The sequence below is a fragment of the Phymastichus coffea genome, unplaced genomic scaffold (genome assembly GCF_024137745.1).
Source record: "Phymastichus coffea isolate CEN01 unplaced genomic scaffold, Cenicafe_Pcof_1.1 PCOF00005, whole genome shotgun sequence".
NCBI lineage: Eukaryota > Metazoa > Arthropoda > Insecta > Hymenoptera > Eulophidae > Phymastichus > Phymastichus coffea.
The window spans coordinates 1,928,676-1,942,430 of NW_026706816.1; the positions used below are offsets into that span (position 1 = coordinate 1,928,676).

General features: G+C 34.4%; 1 protein-coding gene across 1 annotated transcript; it reads right to left on the reverse strand.

Moving 5' to 3' along the window:
• Nucleotides 1-11,654: 11,654 nt before the first annotated feature.
• Nucleotides 11,655-12,770, reverse strand: LOC131667811 (uncharacterized). Its single transcript, XM_058941523.1, has one exon. It carries the CDS (start codon nucleotides 12,768-12,770, stop codon nucleotides 11,655-11,657), a length of 1,116 nt encoding a protein of 371 aa, XP_058797506.1.
• Between the last annotated feature and the right edge of the window lie 985 nt (nucleotides 12,771-13,755).

Sequence of the window (13,755 nt, forward strand, 5' to 3'; positions counted from 1 at the left end):
TTACCCCCTCACGGGCAAAATCAGTCTAACTTCAAAGTTTTATATCTCTGGTAGAAATTAACGTACAGAGACGCGCGTGGATGCGTTTGAAAGATCTTTCGGAGAGCTTTCAAATGATATGACTCACGGTTGCCATCGATTGTTTTTTTAAATTTTGCAACAATTATGCAAAATTGAAAATTCTGAAATTTTTTTATTATTTTTGACAATTAGCCAATTTTGGAAAAAAAATCGTACGAAAATTTGAAGTACACCATTTTTCAGCTATTACCAAGCCCTATCTGAATCACTCATCAAAAATTTATTTTCGTCAAATATGACGCGCGCACGGGCATTTTTTCCTGGAAGTGACAGTTTTTTTCAACATTTTTTATCTCCGTCAAATTGTAACAATCGAAAAAAATTTTATAGGAGAAAAAATGTTCGTTTTTTCATGTAAAATACTGCAATAATTTTTTTTTCGGTTTTTCGAAAAATTTTTTTTTTCGGTTTTTTTCAATTTTTTTTTCTCACAGTCGGTACGCTAAAAAGATGAGAAACCACAAAAACAAATTTTTTTCCACCCATTCAATAATACTACATAACAAGTATCGTAAATTACATCAAAAAAAAAATCTTTTTTTTTTCGACCTTGAAAAATAATTTAAACCGAAAAAAAAAATTTTTCGAAAAACCGAAAAAAAAATTTTTGCAGTATTCTACGTGAAAAAACAAACATTTTTTCTCCTATAAATTTTTTTCGATTGTTACAATTTGACGGAGATAAAAAATGTTGAAAAAAACTGTCACTTCCAGGAAAAAATGCCCGTGCGGGCGTTATATTTGACGAAAATAAATTTTTGATGAGTGATTTAGATAGGGCTTGGTAATAGCTAAAAAATGGTGTACTTCAAATTTTCGTACGATTTTTTTTCCAAAATTGGCTAATTGTCAAAAATAATAAAAAAATTTCAGAATTTTCAATTTTGCATAATTGTTGCAAAATTTAAAAAAACAATCGATGGCAACCGTGAGTCATATCATTTGAAAGCTCTCCGAAAGACCTTTCAAACGCACCCACGCGCGTCTCTGTACGTTAATTTCTACCAGAGATATAAAACTTTGAAGTTAGACTGATTTTGCCTGTGGGGGGGTAAAAGTGGCTGACCGGCACTGTACATACTTATACATATACACAAAACACACACACACACACGCACATACACACACAAAACACATGCACTATCAACTGCACAAACTGGACACGAGACACAAATAGTGAAGTAAGAAATGTAAACCAAATGTAACATAAGTTGTAAATAAATATATATATTGTAACGGGGTGTACATTCCGTTTTATTTCTTTGTCTCGTCCGATGCGCAGTCGTATCGGAATGCGCGCGGCGTGATCGAAACAATCAAGTTTTGTTAACTAACCGAAGATCAGGAGAGGACGGGTGTCAGTCAACCAATTTATTACTAGCAAAAACCACAGTAAATTAATGTTTCAATCATATATATTATTCATCAAGTATTCTAACAACAGATTTGGCCCACGTATTTACACTTATTTGTTGTGCGCGACAATCTTATGCATAGCATTTCGTTTATAGTCTCTCGTTCGCGATATTCGTTTGCATGCTCGCTACCGATTTTCTCATAATCGCCGGTGTGAGGTGAAAATGATCAAGCGCTGTCATTTAACAAAAATCACGACGCGAAGCTGGCCAACTTACCTTGCGTGAACAATCACACTATCAGGGGGAACAGATCAGTATCGCCTCTAGTAGCTCAGGTTGCCGTCTCTCTTAGTTAGAAAAGAGTTCTTCTCCGTCATCCTGCTGATCCTATCGGGTAGGCGGATTCCACGATCTCGTGGTTGGCCTACGATGGCGATTTTTGCTGAGCACTCGAAACGATAACAATAACCACACGTATCGGTAAACTCTTTTTAATGTACGCTGCCGATTTAACTTGCGATGCTCCTGTATCCTACGATGGCTATTCCTCGACTTTCGGGTAGGTGCATAACCCTCGCGTTAGTATTTCTGGACTCTTGCATGCTGTAACTGGTGTCAATGGCGCTCTCCCACTGGTCCTTTTCTCTTTGTGCGCGTTCCTTCTCATTTCGGATCGAGTTCCCGTTTCCGATTTACCCGGGCCAGTAGGTGCTGCGTTCGCGGGCAGCCGGGCGATTGAGACGGTAGCGCAAACCGGACGTTTACCGTCACAATATATATAAATCAATAAAGTGAAAATAATTAACTCCAAAATAACTTTACTAAACAATAGAGAATTAAATTTGTCCGCTTTTCACAGATCTCACGACATACATAAAACCGAATTTTTAATTAATATTAAAATCCTTTAAAACTCAACAAAAACATGAAAAATAGTATAATTGGTAATTTTAACTGTGATATACTTAGCCAAGAAATAATGGTCCAAGAATTTCTACAAGTCCTTCTAGAAAATGGCTATTGTCCGGGTTTTCATGGTATAACTAGACTATCCATTGATGATAAGAATATAGGTTCATGCATTGATAATTTCTTCATCAAGCTTGATAAGATAAATTATAATACATATCTATTAAGCACGCTATTCAATGACTATTATCGACTGATAATGTCATTGAAGGATATAAAAAGAAAATTCGACAAGATTCAAATATCATTAAAATAAATTTCCAAAAATTAAGCAGGATAGCTAAAACTATAAATTGGAGTGAAATAGAAATACAAACAAATCCGAGCTAAGCTACCTCGATTCTTATAAACAATGTATACAAAAAGCTAAAATGGTTACCAACATAAGTAATAGCAACAATAACATGGAACCTAGAAAAGCATGGATAACTAAACAATACTAATATCATATAAAACTAAAGAAAAACTTTATAACATCTGGAAAACCGACAAAATTAATACAATAAAAAAAGAGAATGACAAGAATTATGTCAAAACACTTGACATAGTTATTAACAAAGCAAAAGAAACTTTTGATAAAAGTCTTTTCTAAGCAACAGCTCACAATTCAGAAGCTTATGGTAATTAATTAATAATAAATTAGAAAAAAAAACACGAAAAAAAATAATTACATTAACAACATTATTGATGATAACGCCAAAATTACTGAACCCACAACAATAGCAGACAAAATAAAAGAATTTTTTTGCAATATTGGAATAGAAAAATAAAGCAAAATAAATGCACCACTAAATCATAACATAAAAATAACAGAAAGGAATCAAAAAGCATATTTTTATACCTACATACATACATGAAATAAAGAGGATCATTACCAAAATGAAAAATAAAAAGGGAGGAGTCGATAGCATTAATTAGAAAGTAATAAAAACATTAACTGAATTTATAACATCTTCCATAGTACACATTAAGCATAAAAATAAGCATAAACTGAAGCATTGAAAAAGAAATTCAGCCAGATGCACTAAAAGAAGCAGAAATAATATCTATACATAATGTTACGTCTCGTGCATAAACTACGAATAGCGAATGTGCGAAACGTACCAATATAGTACTAGTGGCTGGTTAAGGCTCACAAGTAATGAGGAATATACGATATATGAATAAGAATGAATGTGTTTTATTATTTTGTTGTACTTACAGTTTCTAGAGTACTTTCAGTATCGTAGATCTCGGTATTTGGATAGGTTCAATAATGAAGTTGCACGTTTTCACTTTTAATGGATCGCGTATTTATTGAGATCAAATAATATAGTTTGACAGGTAATAATTGAATAGTTAGCCAAATTGTCGAACAGGCTTGCACGCGACTGTAGCGTCGATACGTAGAGTTTATTCGTCCATTGTCGAACTGACGTGTACGGAATAACAATAAAAGATGACTGACTCTTTACAGGTGGTTCGTCTTATATACATAGATTTGTGCTCAATTACTCGCTGATGTTTCTATGTAGTTGGGTAATTTTTCCTTTTGAATTCAATGTGTGTTGTGAAATGCTGAGTATGGTCTTTCTATTTTGCTGCCGTGTGGTTTTCTGGTGGATGTGTACATAGTTTTCATTTTACGAAATTCGGGATTGCACTTTTTAAAGAATGTGAATGAGTAAAGATGCGTCTTGAGACGTAACACCTCGGGGCATAAGATATTGCAATTAATATGTATTGATTGCAATGGTTGGTTTTCGGTGGAAAAGATTATTTCATTATGTGCATTTCCGAGTTTCGGAAGTGTTGGAATTTGATTGCGTCGGTGGGATCATTTTTCTGCAAGGTGTACAAATTATTTGGTATATAAAGGCTGCGTCGCTTCAATAGTTTACAAAGTGTTCTCTGCGCTTGTGACGAGAATATAGAATTTAACATGTATGGTTTCTTGAGAAAACGTCGTTCGATGGTTTGCGTAAGTATTTTGCTTATTTATAGTATGTATGTGTATATGTAAGTGCTGTATGTAGGTGTCTATAGTGTATATATAATTTTGGTATATATAATATAGGGACGACTCCTAAGATCAAGATTACTAATATAATTATCAAACATCAGGAGTGGAAAAAATTAACAATAATTTATATATAATTTTGGTTTTTCTTTCCTTTAGTTTGAAGATTGGAAGTATACTCGTGAAGTCAGGCGTGCCAGGAGGGAGGGTTTGCCCATGCCCGTTGCGCCGAAGCCTGGAACGAGGAACTATCGTAGGATAGAGTTTCAGGATTGGACTGTTATCCGGGCCCTAAGGCAATGTGACCGGCTGACACGTACTTCATACTACCTTGGGGAGTATGGACCGGACGAAGACACTTGGGGTCTTCGTGATATGTTTTTTTATGAATTGCGTGTATATTGTAACGGATTTCGTAGAGTTTATATGGAAGTGTTTGACGATGATTATAAGGTTTTTATCGGGCCAAGTATATCGCATCGGTATGATTGTAACTGTATCTAGTATGTATGGCGAGTCATTATTCCCGTTTTCCTGGCTTTTTACGATTTGTATAAAAAGGATTGTTTGTGTTTTATAAATACAGAAATTGAATTTGAAGAAATTTTTTTTTCATTGTCGTAGACCTATAGCGAATATTTCGCTTCCCTACCCGCTTAAAATTAGGCTACATTTGAGGAGTGTCATGTTTGTATTAGTTTAATTCTAGTGAAAACAAATGTTTGTTTGTAGTTGAAAGAGTGGTTTGATTGTTAAAGATAAAAGGTGGTCTGTTTGGTAGAGGAGGTGGCGTTATGCATCTAGGTGTTGAGATAGGTATTGTGGGGATAATCTTGATTTCTTGCAGTTCTATGTGTTTTTCTTTGTCGTTGTCTGTTCTGTTTTTGCTTGGTTTCTCGAGTTTGATGAGGAGGTGTGTAATAGAGCTGAAGATGGCTCCGAGTAGGTGGAGCGACCAGCCGTAGATTGCGTGTAGTGCGTATCCTCTAATTATTGTATCTATTATTAATTTTATTGTGTTTATTAAAATCAATGTCATAATTATAACTGAAGAGATTGATCCGCAAGTGATCATTTTGTTTATGATTATATTCCTGGTGCTGACTGCAATGTTTTTTATGGTATTTTCTGAGAAGATGCTTCCACTCGTTGTCACGTCTCCCGTTATTTCTTTTGCTATGTCATTGAGTATTGATGTTCTCTCCATAGGGAACATTATTTGTTGTTGTAGTTCGTCTAGTTCGTCTTGAGAATATACTCCACTTGTTGCTAATGAATTTGTTGATTTGAAGTTCCATCCTATTTTTGTGTTAGGTCTAAGTGTGTTTGGTGCTGCGCATGGTTGAGGTTTGGGTGTGAGTCTTACCCATTCTTCTTCGAGTTTGTAGTACGTTGGGACGAGTGCGTTACAGTTTATCTGTTCCCCTTTCTTTTTGAGGATGTGTGTTTTTGGTGTTAGGAACCATGTTTCGTTTCCAGAGGTTACTGGGAGTTCGTTGTAACATTCTTCTAATTTAATTATTTTTACTGTTTTTGGTACACATTTTATTAAGTGTACTGCTTCTTCTGCAACTCTTGCGATGTATCCCGGTTTTTTCATGATGTCGTATGCAAATTCGTCAGGGGAGAGGGTGGCAATGGATAGGGCATTTTGTATTACCTTTCTTTCAACTTCGCATCTTTCTGTTATTAAATTCAAATATAGTTTGTTCTAATGACTCCTTAAATGTTTTTCTACGTATACAAATTTTGAATTGACATATGTAAATAGGTCTAGGTTTACGGTACTTCTTGTGCTTACTAAGTTATTTTCTAGTTGGTATGCGTTTATGTAATTGTCTTTTTCTACGATGAATAGTTTCGGGTGTTCCGTTCTTACAAGTTCTCTGTTGCAGCATTGTATTTTGTTTCTGGCGCTTAGTGCAAATGTTATTTCACTAGAATTTAATGCGTAAATTATTTCGTGATCGTAGTCGCTAGAATATTTCGTTGCTATGCCTTTAAATAGTACATCGAATTCATTTTTGAAGCATTCTTCTCCTGGTAAAATATCCCAGAAGGTATAGCCTGCTTTCATGTCTATACATGTTTTGTCAGAGAACTTGCATACGGTCCCTGTGTTTAGACTTAATTTATCGTTATCTAAATTTACTTTAGCTCTACTTTGTATTAGTGTTATTTTGATAAAGCCATGAACAAATACCTTATTCCATGATCCGAAGCTATCAGCGTAGGCTGCTCCATAGCAGGAGTTTCCTTCTGCGCTACCCGCGAAATCGATACTTTTTGAAGTAGTTGCGTTTATTTTTAGATTAACGATTTTATGAATATTGTCATATACGAAAGTTCCCGTTTCATGGATAAATTTACATTGTTCATGACTTATTTCGTAAATGTATTCCTGTTCTCCAGTTGGTGTGGGTATTAAGTCACCGAATATTCCACATGTGGAGACAGTTCTATATATTTCTATTTTACATTGTAGTACGGAAATTTCGCGGAATTCCGCGGTTTGTATTAATTCTATATATACATTTGATTTATTTACGGGAGTGTTGTGAAAGTCGCATTCTCCCGTGTCTACTAAGGAGTACGTCGTGATGTTTGGCGTTGTTGTCCCGCAGTCGTATCCAATGATGGCTGATGTTGTTTTGATAATTGTAATTATTATTAAGAATTGTTGATACATATTGAAATGGTCCTAGAACATAAATTATTGTTAGATTTTTTTCTTATGCATAATTAATTTATTTGCATGGACTGTATTTGCTTTTCCACCTTTATTTATGATGACATTATTTTTATCTGTAACCTTTAAGATTTCAAATGGTCCCAGGTTTTGGTTATTTTCGAGTTTGCCTGGTTTAGGTTCTTTTATGAGCCAGACCTGGTCACCAATTTTGAAATCTGTTGGGTTTATGAAGCGATCATAATACTTTTTTGATTTTTCCTTAGTAGTTATTAGGTTTTCTCTTGTAAAATTTGCAATATCTTTCATATTTGTGGTTAAATGTGACAGGTAATTATTGAAAGTGGGTAATTGTTCTGAAGCTTTTAAAGTTTCACTTGAAGGTAATCGTGGTGGATAAGCAAAAACTAGTTCATGTGGTGTGAATCTGTGGGCGCTGTGTACGCTTGTGTTATAATGGAATTGTGCTAGTTCTAGTAATTCATCCCATTCAATTTTTTTGGTTGAAAAATTTTTTAAGTATTCGCACAATGGGTGATGGGCTCTTTCTAATGAACCGTTTGATTGTGGCGAAAAGGCTGTTGTTTCTATTTTCGTGAATTTAAATCTGCGCGCTATGCATTTCAAGAGTTTGCTTGTAAAGTTTGCTCCTCTGTTTGTGAGCACGATTTTTGGTGAACTGAAAACACATATAAATTTTTTTATGAACGCGTCTGCGATTGATTCGGCAGTTTGATCGGGTACAGGTGTCACTATTAGAAATTTTGATAATAAATCTTGAATGGAGAGGATGTATTTATTTTGATTTTTGGTAATATTTAGTGGACCTACTATATCCATAGCAATTTTGTCGAAAGTTTTAAACGGTGTTTCCGTTATAACCATTGGTTGTCTTGTCTTTACTCTTTTTAATTTATTTCTCTGGCAGTCTCCGCAATTTTTTATTCTTTGTTCTATGTCTGTTTTTAAATTTTCCCAATAATACTTGAGTTTGATGCGATTTAATGTTCTATTTACTTCTGAGTGTCCTCCTAAGGCGGATGAGTGGTTAAGATTGAATATTCTATCTCGGTCTTCGATTTCGATATATTCTATATAGTTTAAGCAAATAACTATGTTAATTCCTGAGTTCTGAAAGGTTTTTGTGATTATTTCTTCTATTTCTTGCCAATGGATTTTGTTTATCTGTAGGTCTTTTGAAATGCTGAATCTATTTTCTTTTTGTTGTCATAATTTCTTTCAGGGTTCCTAGGATGTGGGTGATATTTTGTTTTATTGTTATTGCTGATTGGCCTGAGTCTATGCATAGAATGAATAATTTTTTTGAATTTATTTTTATAATTTCGATTTCATTTGTGCGAAGGTCCTTATTGATATTGATTTTCTTTGACTTTATAAATTGTTCCATTTTTTTGTCTAATATTTGTCGTGATTGGTTTACAAATATTGCAACGTTGTCGTTCCGTGATTCTATGGATTTTTTTTGTGAAGACTACATGTTTCTGTTTTTCTAGATCTGCTTTGCTTGTCATGATTTCTGGTGGGTAATCTTGAATGTTTACTATTGTTTTTTCCTTTGGGCTTGTTTTTTGTTTTATTTTTTTCTTAATTGTTCTTTTTATTGCTGTATTGTTATATTGTATGTCTGTTGTTTGTGCTTTTCCTGTTTCTTTAGCTTTTTGTGCTCTGGTTACGACTGTTACCATGGTATTTTCTACGGGATTTCTTGATAGTGCGTCTGCGTTTGTGTTTATCTTCCCAGGTTTGTAGATGATATCATAATCGTAATCCAGTAAGTTGAGTCTCCATTTTTGTACTCTGGAGTTATTGTCGGCAGATTTGAAAGATAGCAGTGGTTTGTGGTCACTTACTATTGTGAATTTATTTCCATATATGTAATTTCTGAATGTTTTCACGGCGAATACAATTCCTAATGCTTCGCGTTCATATGTGTGGTACTTCTTTTCTGCTGGTTTTAGCACTCGTGATGCAAATGCAATTGGTTTGTCCTCGCCTATTTTGCCTTGTGAGAGTACACACCCTAATGCTAAATTTGATGCGTCTGTTGTTATTATGAAGGGTTTTGTCATGTTTGGATATTGCAGTATTGGTGCAGAGCATAGAGCTTTCTTTAAGTTTTCGAATGATTTTTGTCTCTCTGTATTCCAGACAAATTCTATGTCTTTTTGTAATAGCTGTATTAATGGTTTGGCTATATCTGAAAAGTTGTCTATAAAGCGTCTGTAATAGCTAGTAAGTCCCAAAAATTATCTAATATTTTTAACTGTTTTAGGGATAGGAAATTTCTGTATTGCTTCGATTTTCTTTGGGTCAGTTTTTACGCCTTCTTCATTTATGATATGTCCTAGAAATTCTACTTCTTTTTGAAAGAATTTGCATTTGCTGGTTTCTAATTTGAGTCCTGCTTCCCTTAGCTTTTGTGCTATGAGCTTGAATCTTGCGTTATGTTCTTCAACTGTATTTGCCACAATGATTACGTCGTCAATGTATACATAGCAGAAGCCTTTTTCTCTTAAATCTCTGAGTACTGTTGTTAGTGCTCTTTGAAAAATTCTTGGCGAATTGATTAGTCCAAAAGGTAGCACTTTAAATTCGAAGCGTCCTAAGCCAGGTATGCTGAAGGCGGTTTTGTGAATGTCTGATTCTTTCATTTTTATTTGATGGAATCCAGAAACCATGTCAATAGTTGTAAAAAATTTGTTTTTTCCTATACAATCAAAGATTTCCAATATGTTAGGTATCAGGTAAGGGTCTGGTATTGTTTTAGCGTTCAATTTTCTGTAATCTATGACTAATCTCCATTTTTTTTCCCTTTTTGGTGAGTCCTTTTTTTGGAACGACCCATACTGGTGCATTAAAGGCGCTTGTTGAAGGTCTAACTAATTTGTTTGCGATTAGTTTTTTTGTTTCGTCTAATGCCACTTGTTTCAGTGTGTAGGACAAAGGAAATTATTTGATATATACTGGCTTTTCGTCTGTTAAGTTGATCTCGTGTTCTTCGATATTGCACATGCCGAGTTCATCTCCTTCTAGCCAGCATATGTCTTCGAATGATATGATCAAGTTCTCTATTGCTCGTTTTTTATTGTGGGTTAAGTGATCTAGCTTTACTGTCTCGATCAGTCGGTTTCGTCTTTCTTTCGTGTCTTGAGTTTCTGGGGCTTTTTCTTGTGTGATTTCCCTTTGTATTTCTTTTTGTGTATCAATAGTTTCATTACCTGATAATTCTGCTTCTTGTATGTGTATATTTTGTTTTGTATTGTCCTCTATTTTTATTTTTTGTTCTAATATCGAACAAAAGGTATAATAGTTGTCCATGATGTATTCTTCTTCTGTTCGCTCTTTTTTATTTTCGAGAGCTTCGTTTATATTTTCCATGAATTTTGCTAAATTTTCTTGATACGTTTGTTCGTCGCCTTCCTCTTGTGCTTGCTCTGTTTTTTCTTTTTCTTGCGTGTTTATTTCGTTTACTGTCGTTAATATTTTTTCTAGATCTTGATATAATGATATGTCTTCATCTTTTGATGTAGTGTCATATTTTCCTGTAATTTCTTCTGTATTGTTGGCTTCTTGGTTTGAAGTAACAATCGATTTTTCTTGTAGTGTAGTAATTGTGGGAGTTGTGTGTTTATCTTTTGTAGATTTTACGAGTATTTTTTCTCCACTGATTTCTAGGTATCCTTCATCTAGTCTCACCTTGTAGTCTAAGAAAATGTTTATTCCTAGAATTCCATCGTATGGAGTAGAGAAAGTGTCCGGGGCTACATGGAAATCAAAGTATGTGTTTTGTATTGGTATCTTCGTAGATCCTAGGGTTTTGATAGACTTGTCGGTTATTCCGGAGATCAATATCTGTTCATTGCTATTTATGTCTCGTTTTGAAATACTGTTATTTTGTATGATGTTTAGTTGAGCTCCGCTATCGATCAACAATTTGAGTTTCTTGTGTTAATATGGATCATCGACTTCAATATATTGCAGTAAATTTTCCATTTTCAATACGTATGTTTTTGCTTCTATGTTGACTGTGTTTTTGATTTGTTGTGTTTTTGTATTTTTTTGTTGTGGGAGCGCTTTTTCGTTGTGTTCCCTTTCTAGGCGTTCCCTCCAGAAAGGGCCTCGAAGTTTCCCGCTCTTCCTTTATTTCTGAAGCAATTTTGTGTTGTGTGACCGGCTATTTTACATTTTTCGCAGAATTCGCCGACTTGTTTTTGTCGTGACAAAATTATTTTGCATTCATCGATTACGTGGCTGTGTTTCTTGCAAAATTCGCATGTCTTTTGTTGATTTGTTAGTGTGTTGTTCATTAATGCGCTTAGTTTCCTACACTCGTTTATATTATGTCCTGGACTTTTGCAGTAGGCACAGCCTTTCCTTTGGAATCCATTGTGATTTGAATTATATGATAGGTGTTGGGTTTGTTGAACTTGCTGCGATTGCGTTTTTAGGAGTGGGCAATACTTAGCTGTGTGGCCTGTTTCTTCGCAATACTGGCACTTAAATTTCTGTTTAGCTTTGAATTCTGTGAACATGATTTTTACTTGGTCACAGGTGTCTTGTTGCGGCCTACTTCTTCACAGATAGCACATATTTTGTATAGGGACTTTTTTATTTCTCCTGCTTTACAATCTTTTACGAGGTGGCCCATATTATTGCACTTTCTGCATATCACTTCCGGGCTCTGCTGCATTGTATGTCCAATCTTGTCACAATTTTCACATTTGTTTTGTTTTGAAGTTTGGTCATTCTTACAATTTATTGGGTTGTGTCCTGTTTCGTTGCATTTCCAGCATGCTTCGTAGTTACTGATGTGTGGGCATTGATCTACTTCATGTCCCATTTCTTGACAATATTGGCAGTGTATATTTTGTCTTTTGTTTAAACGACAGGCACTTATTGAATGGCTTGGTTGGCTACAGAATTTGCATATTAGATTAATTTTCTTTGGCACTTTCTTGCAACTATTCGAGAAATGATCTGTTCCTTTACAGTACACGCAGGCTGCCGTGCGACAAAATAGAGCTTCATGTGAAAATTCTCTGCATATTTGACATGTGAGAATTTTTGTTTCCTGAAATTCTTCTTTATTGTTTGAATATGTATAGTTTCTACTTGGTTTTGTTGTGTATTTCCTTTTTTCTATGTCGCTTTCGATGTCTATTGCCGTTGTCGACATTTCTTGTACTGTGGTTCCTGGGCCTATTTCATATCTAATTTCTGCTTTTAGTCCTTTCCTATAGCTTTTAGCTGCTTCTTTGTCTAGTGTAGCTTCGAATTGTGTTCGTTCTATTGCTGTAGTGTCTTCCCATTTATTTAGTTCCTTTATTTTCAATACTAACTGTCGTATTCTGTTAGTATAGTGTACAACTGATTCGTCTTCTTCTTGTGATATCTGACGAACTTTTGCATATAGTGCGTGTATGTCTTCTTTGATGGGGTATAGAATTCTGATTGCATTGATTAGGTCTGTTATATTTTCCACTTTGCTTCCTCTTATTGCCTCTTTTACTTCACCTTTAATTTTTATTTTTAATAATTTTGTAAGGTTTCTCTCATCGATGTCGTCTATAATATCCTTTACTTCTTTTAACTCCGCGACGAAGGCTGCTACGTCTTTCAATTGTAATTTCATTGGTTTTTCTTGGTTATCCATATTTGTAGGTATTTTATTAATTGATGGCGTAGAATTTTCTCTAATGATTTTTGTTTTTTGCTTTGTGGTAGACGGGTCTTCGATGAGTGTGTCGATGTTTACTAATGCTAGAAAATCGCTTTTCCGTGGGTTTTCCTTTTGTAGATTATTTTCAAAATATTTTTGAATTATGATTTCTTGTTTATCTTTTTCGGCAAATGTTTTTCCTTCCTTTTGACTTTGTATATAATATAGATCAAATAATATAGTTTGACAGGTAATAATTGAATAGTTAGCCAAATTGTCGAACAGGCTTGCACGCGACTGCAGCGTCAATACGTAGAGTTTATTCGTCAATTGTCGAACTGACGTGTACGGAGTAACAATAAAAGATGACTGACTCTTTACAGGTGGTTCGTCTTATATACATAGATTTGTGCTCAATTAATCGCTGATGTTTCTGTGTAGTTGGGTAATTTTTCCTTTTGAGTTCAATGTGTGTTGTGAAATGCTGAGTATGGTCTTTGTATTTTGCTGCCGTGTGGTTTTCTGGTGGATGTGTACATAGTTTTGATTTTACGAAATTCGGGATTGCACTTTTTAAAGAATGTGAATGAGTAAAGATGCGTCTTGAGACGTAACACATAAAATAAAAGAAAAATCTTTACTTAATAATTATTATTAGGCCAATATCGCTCATCTCTAACATAGCAACAATTTTCGAAAACATTATCTACAAAAGATTTTTAAGCTTTATTGAAGAATACAACATAATATCAAGTAAACAATTTGGCTTCCAAAAGAACAAAAGCACCAAAAATGCATTAAATTATGTAACAAATATTATATACAAACAACTCGATCAAAGTGATCCGATTGCTATAACTTTTCTCGATCTTGCCAAAGCTTTTGAGACAGTAGATCATACAATTTTACTTGACAAATTATTTAATTATTAGAAGCAAAGCTTATAATCTTATAAAAAATTATTTAACAGACAGAAAAT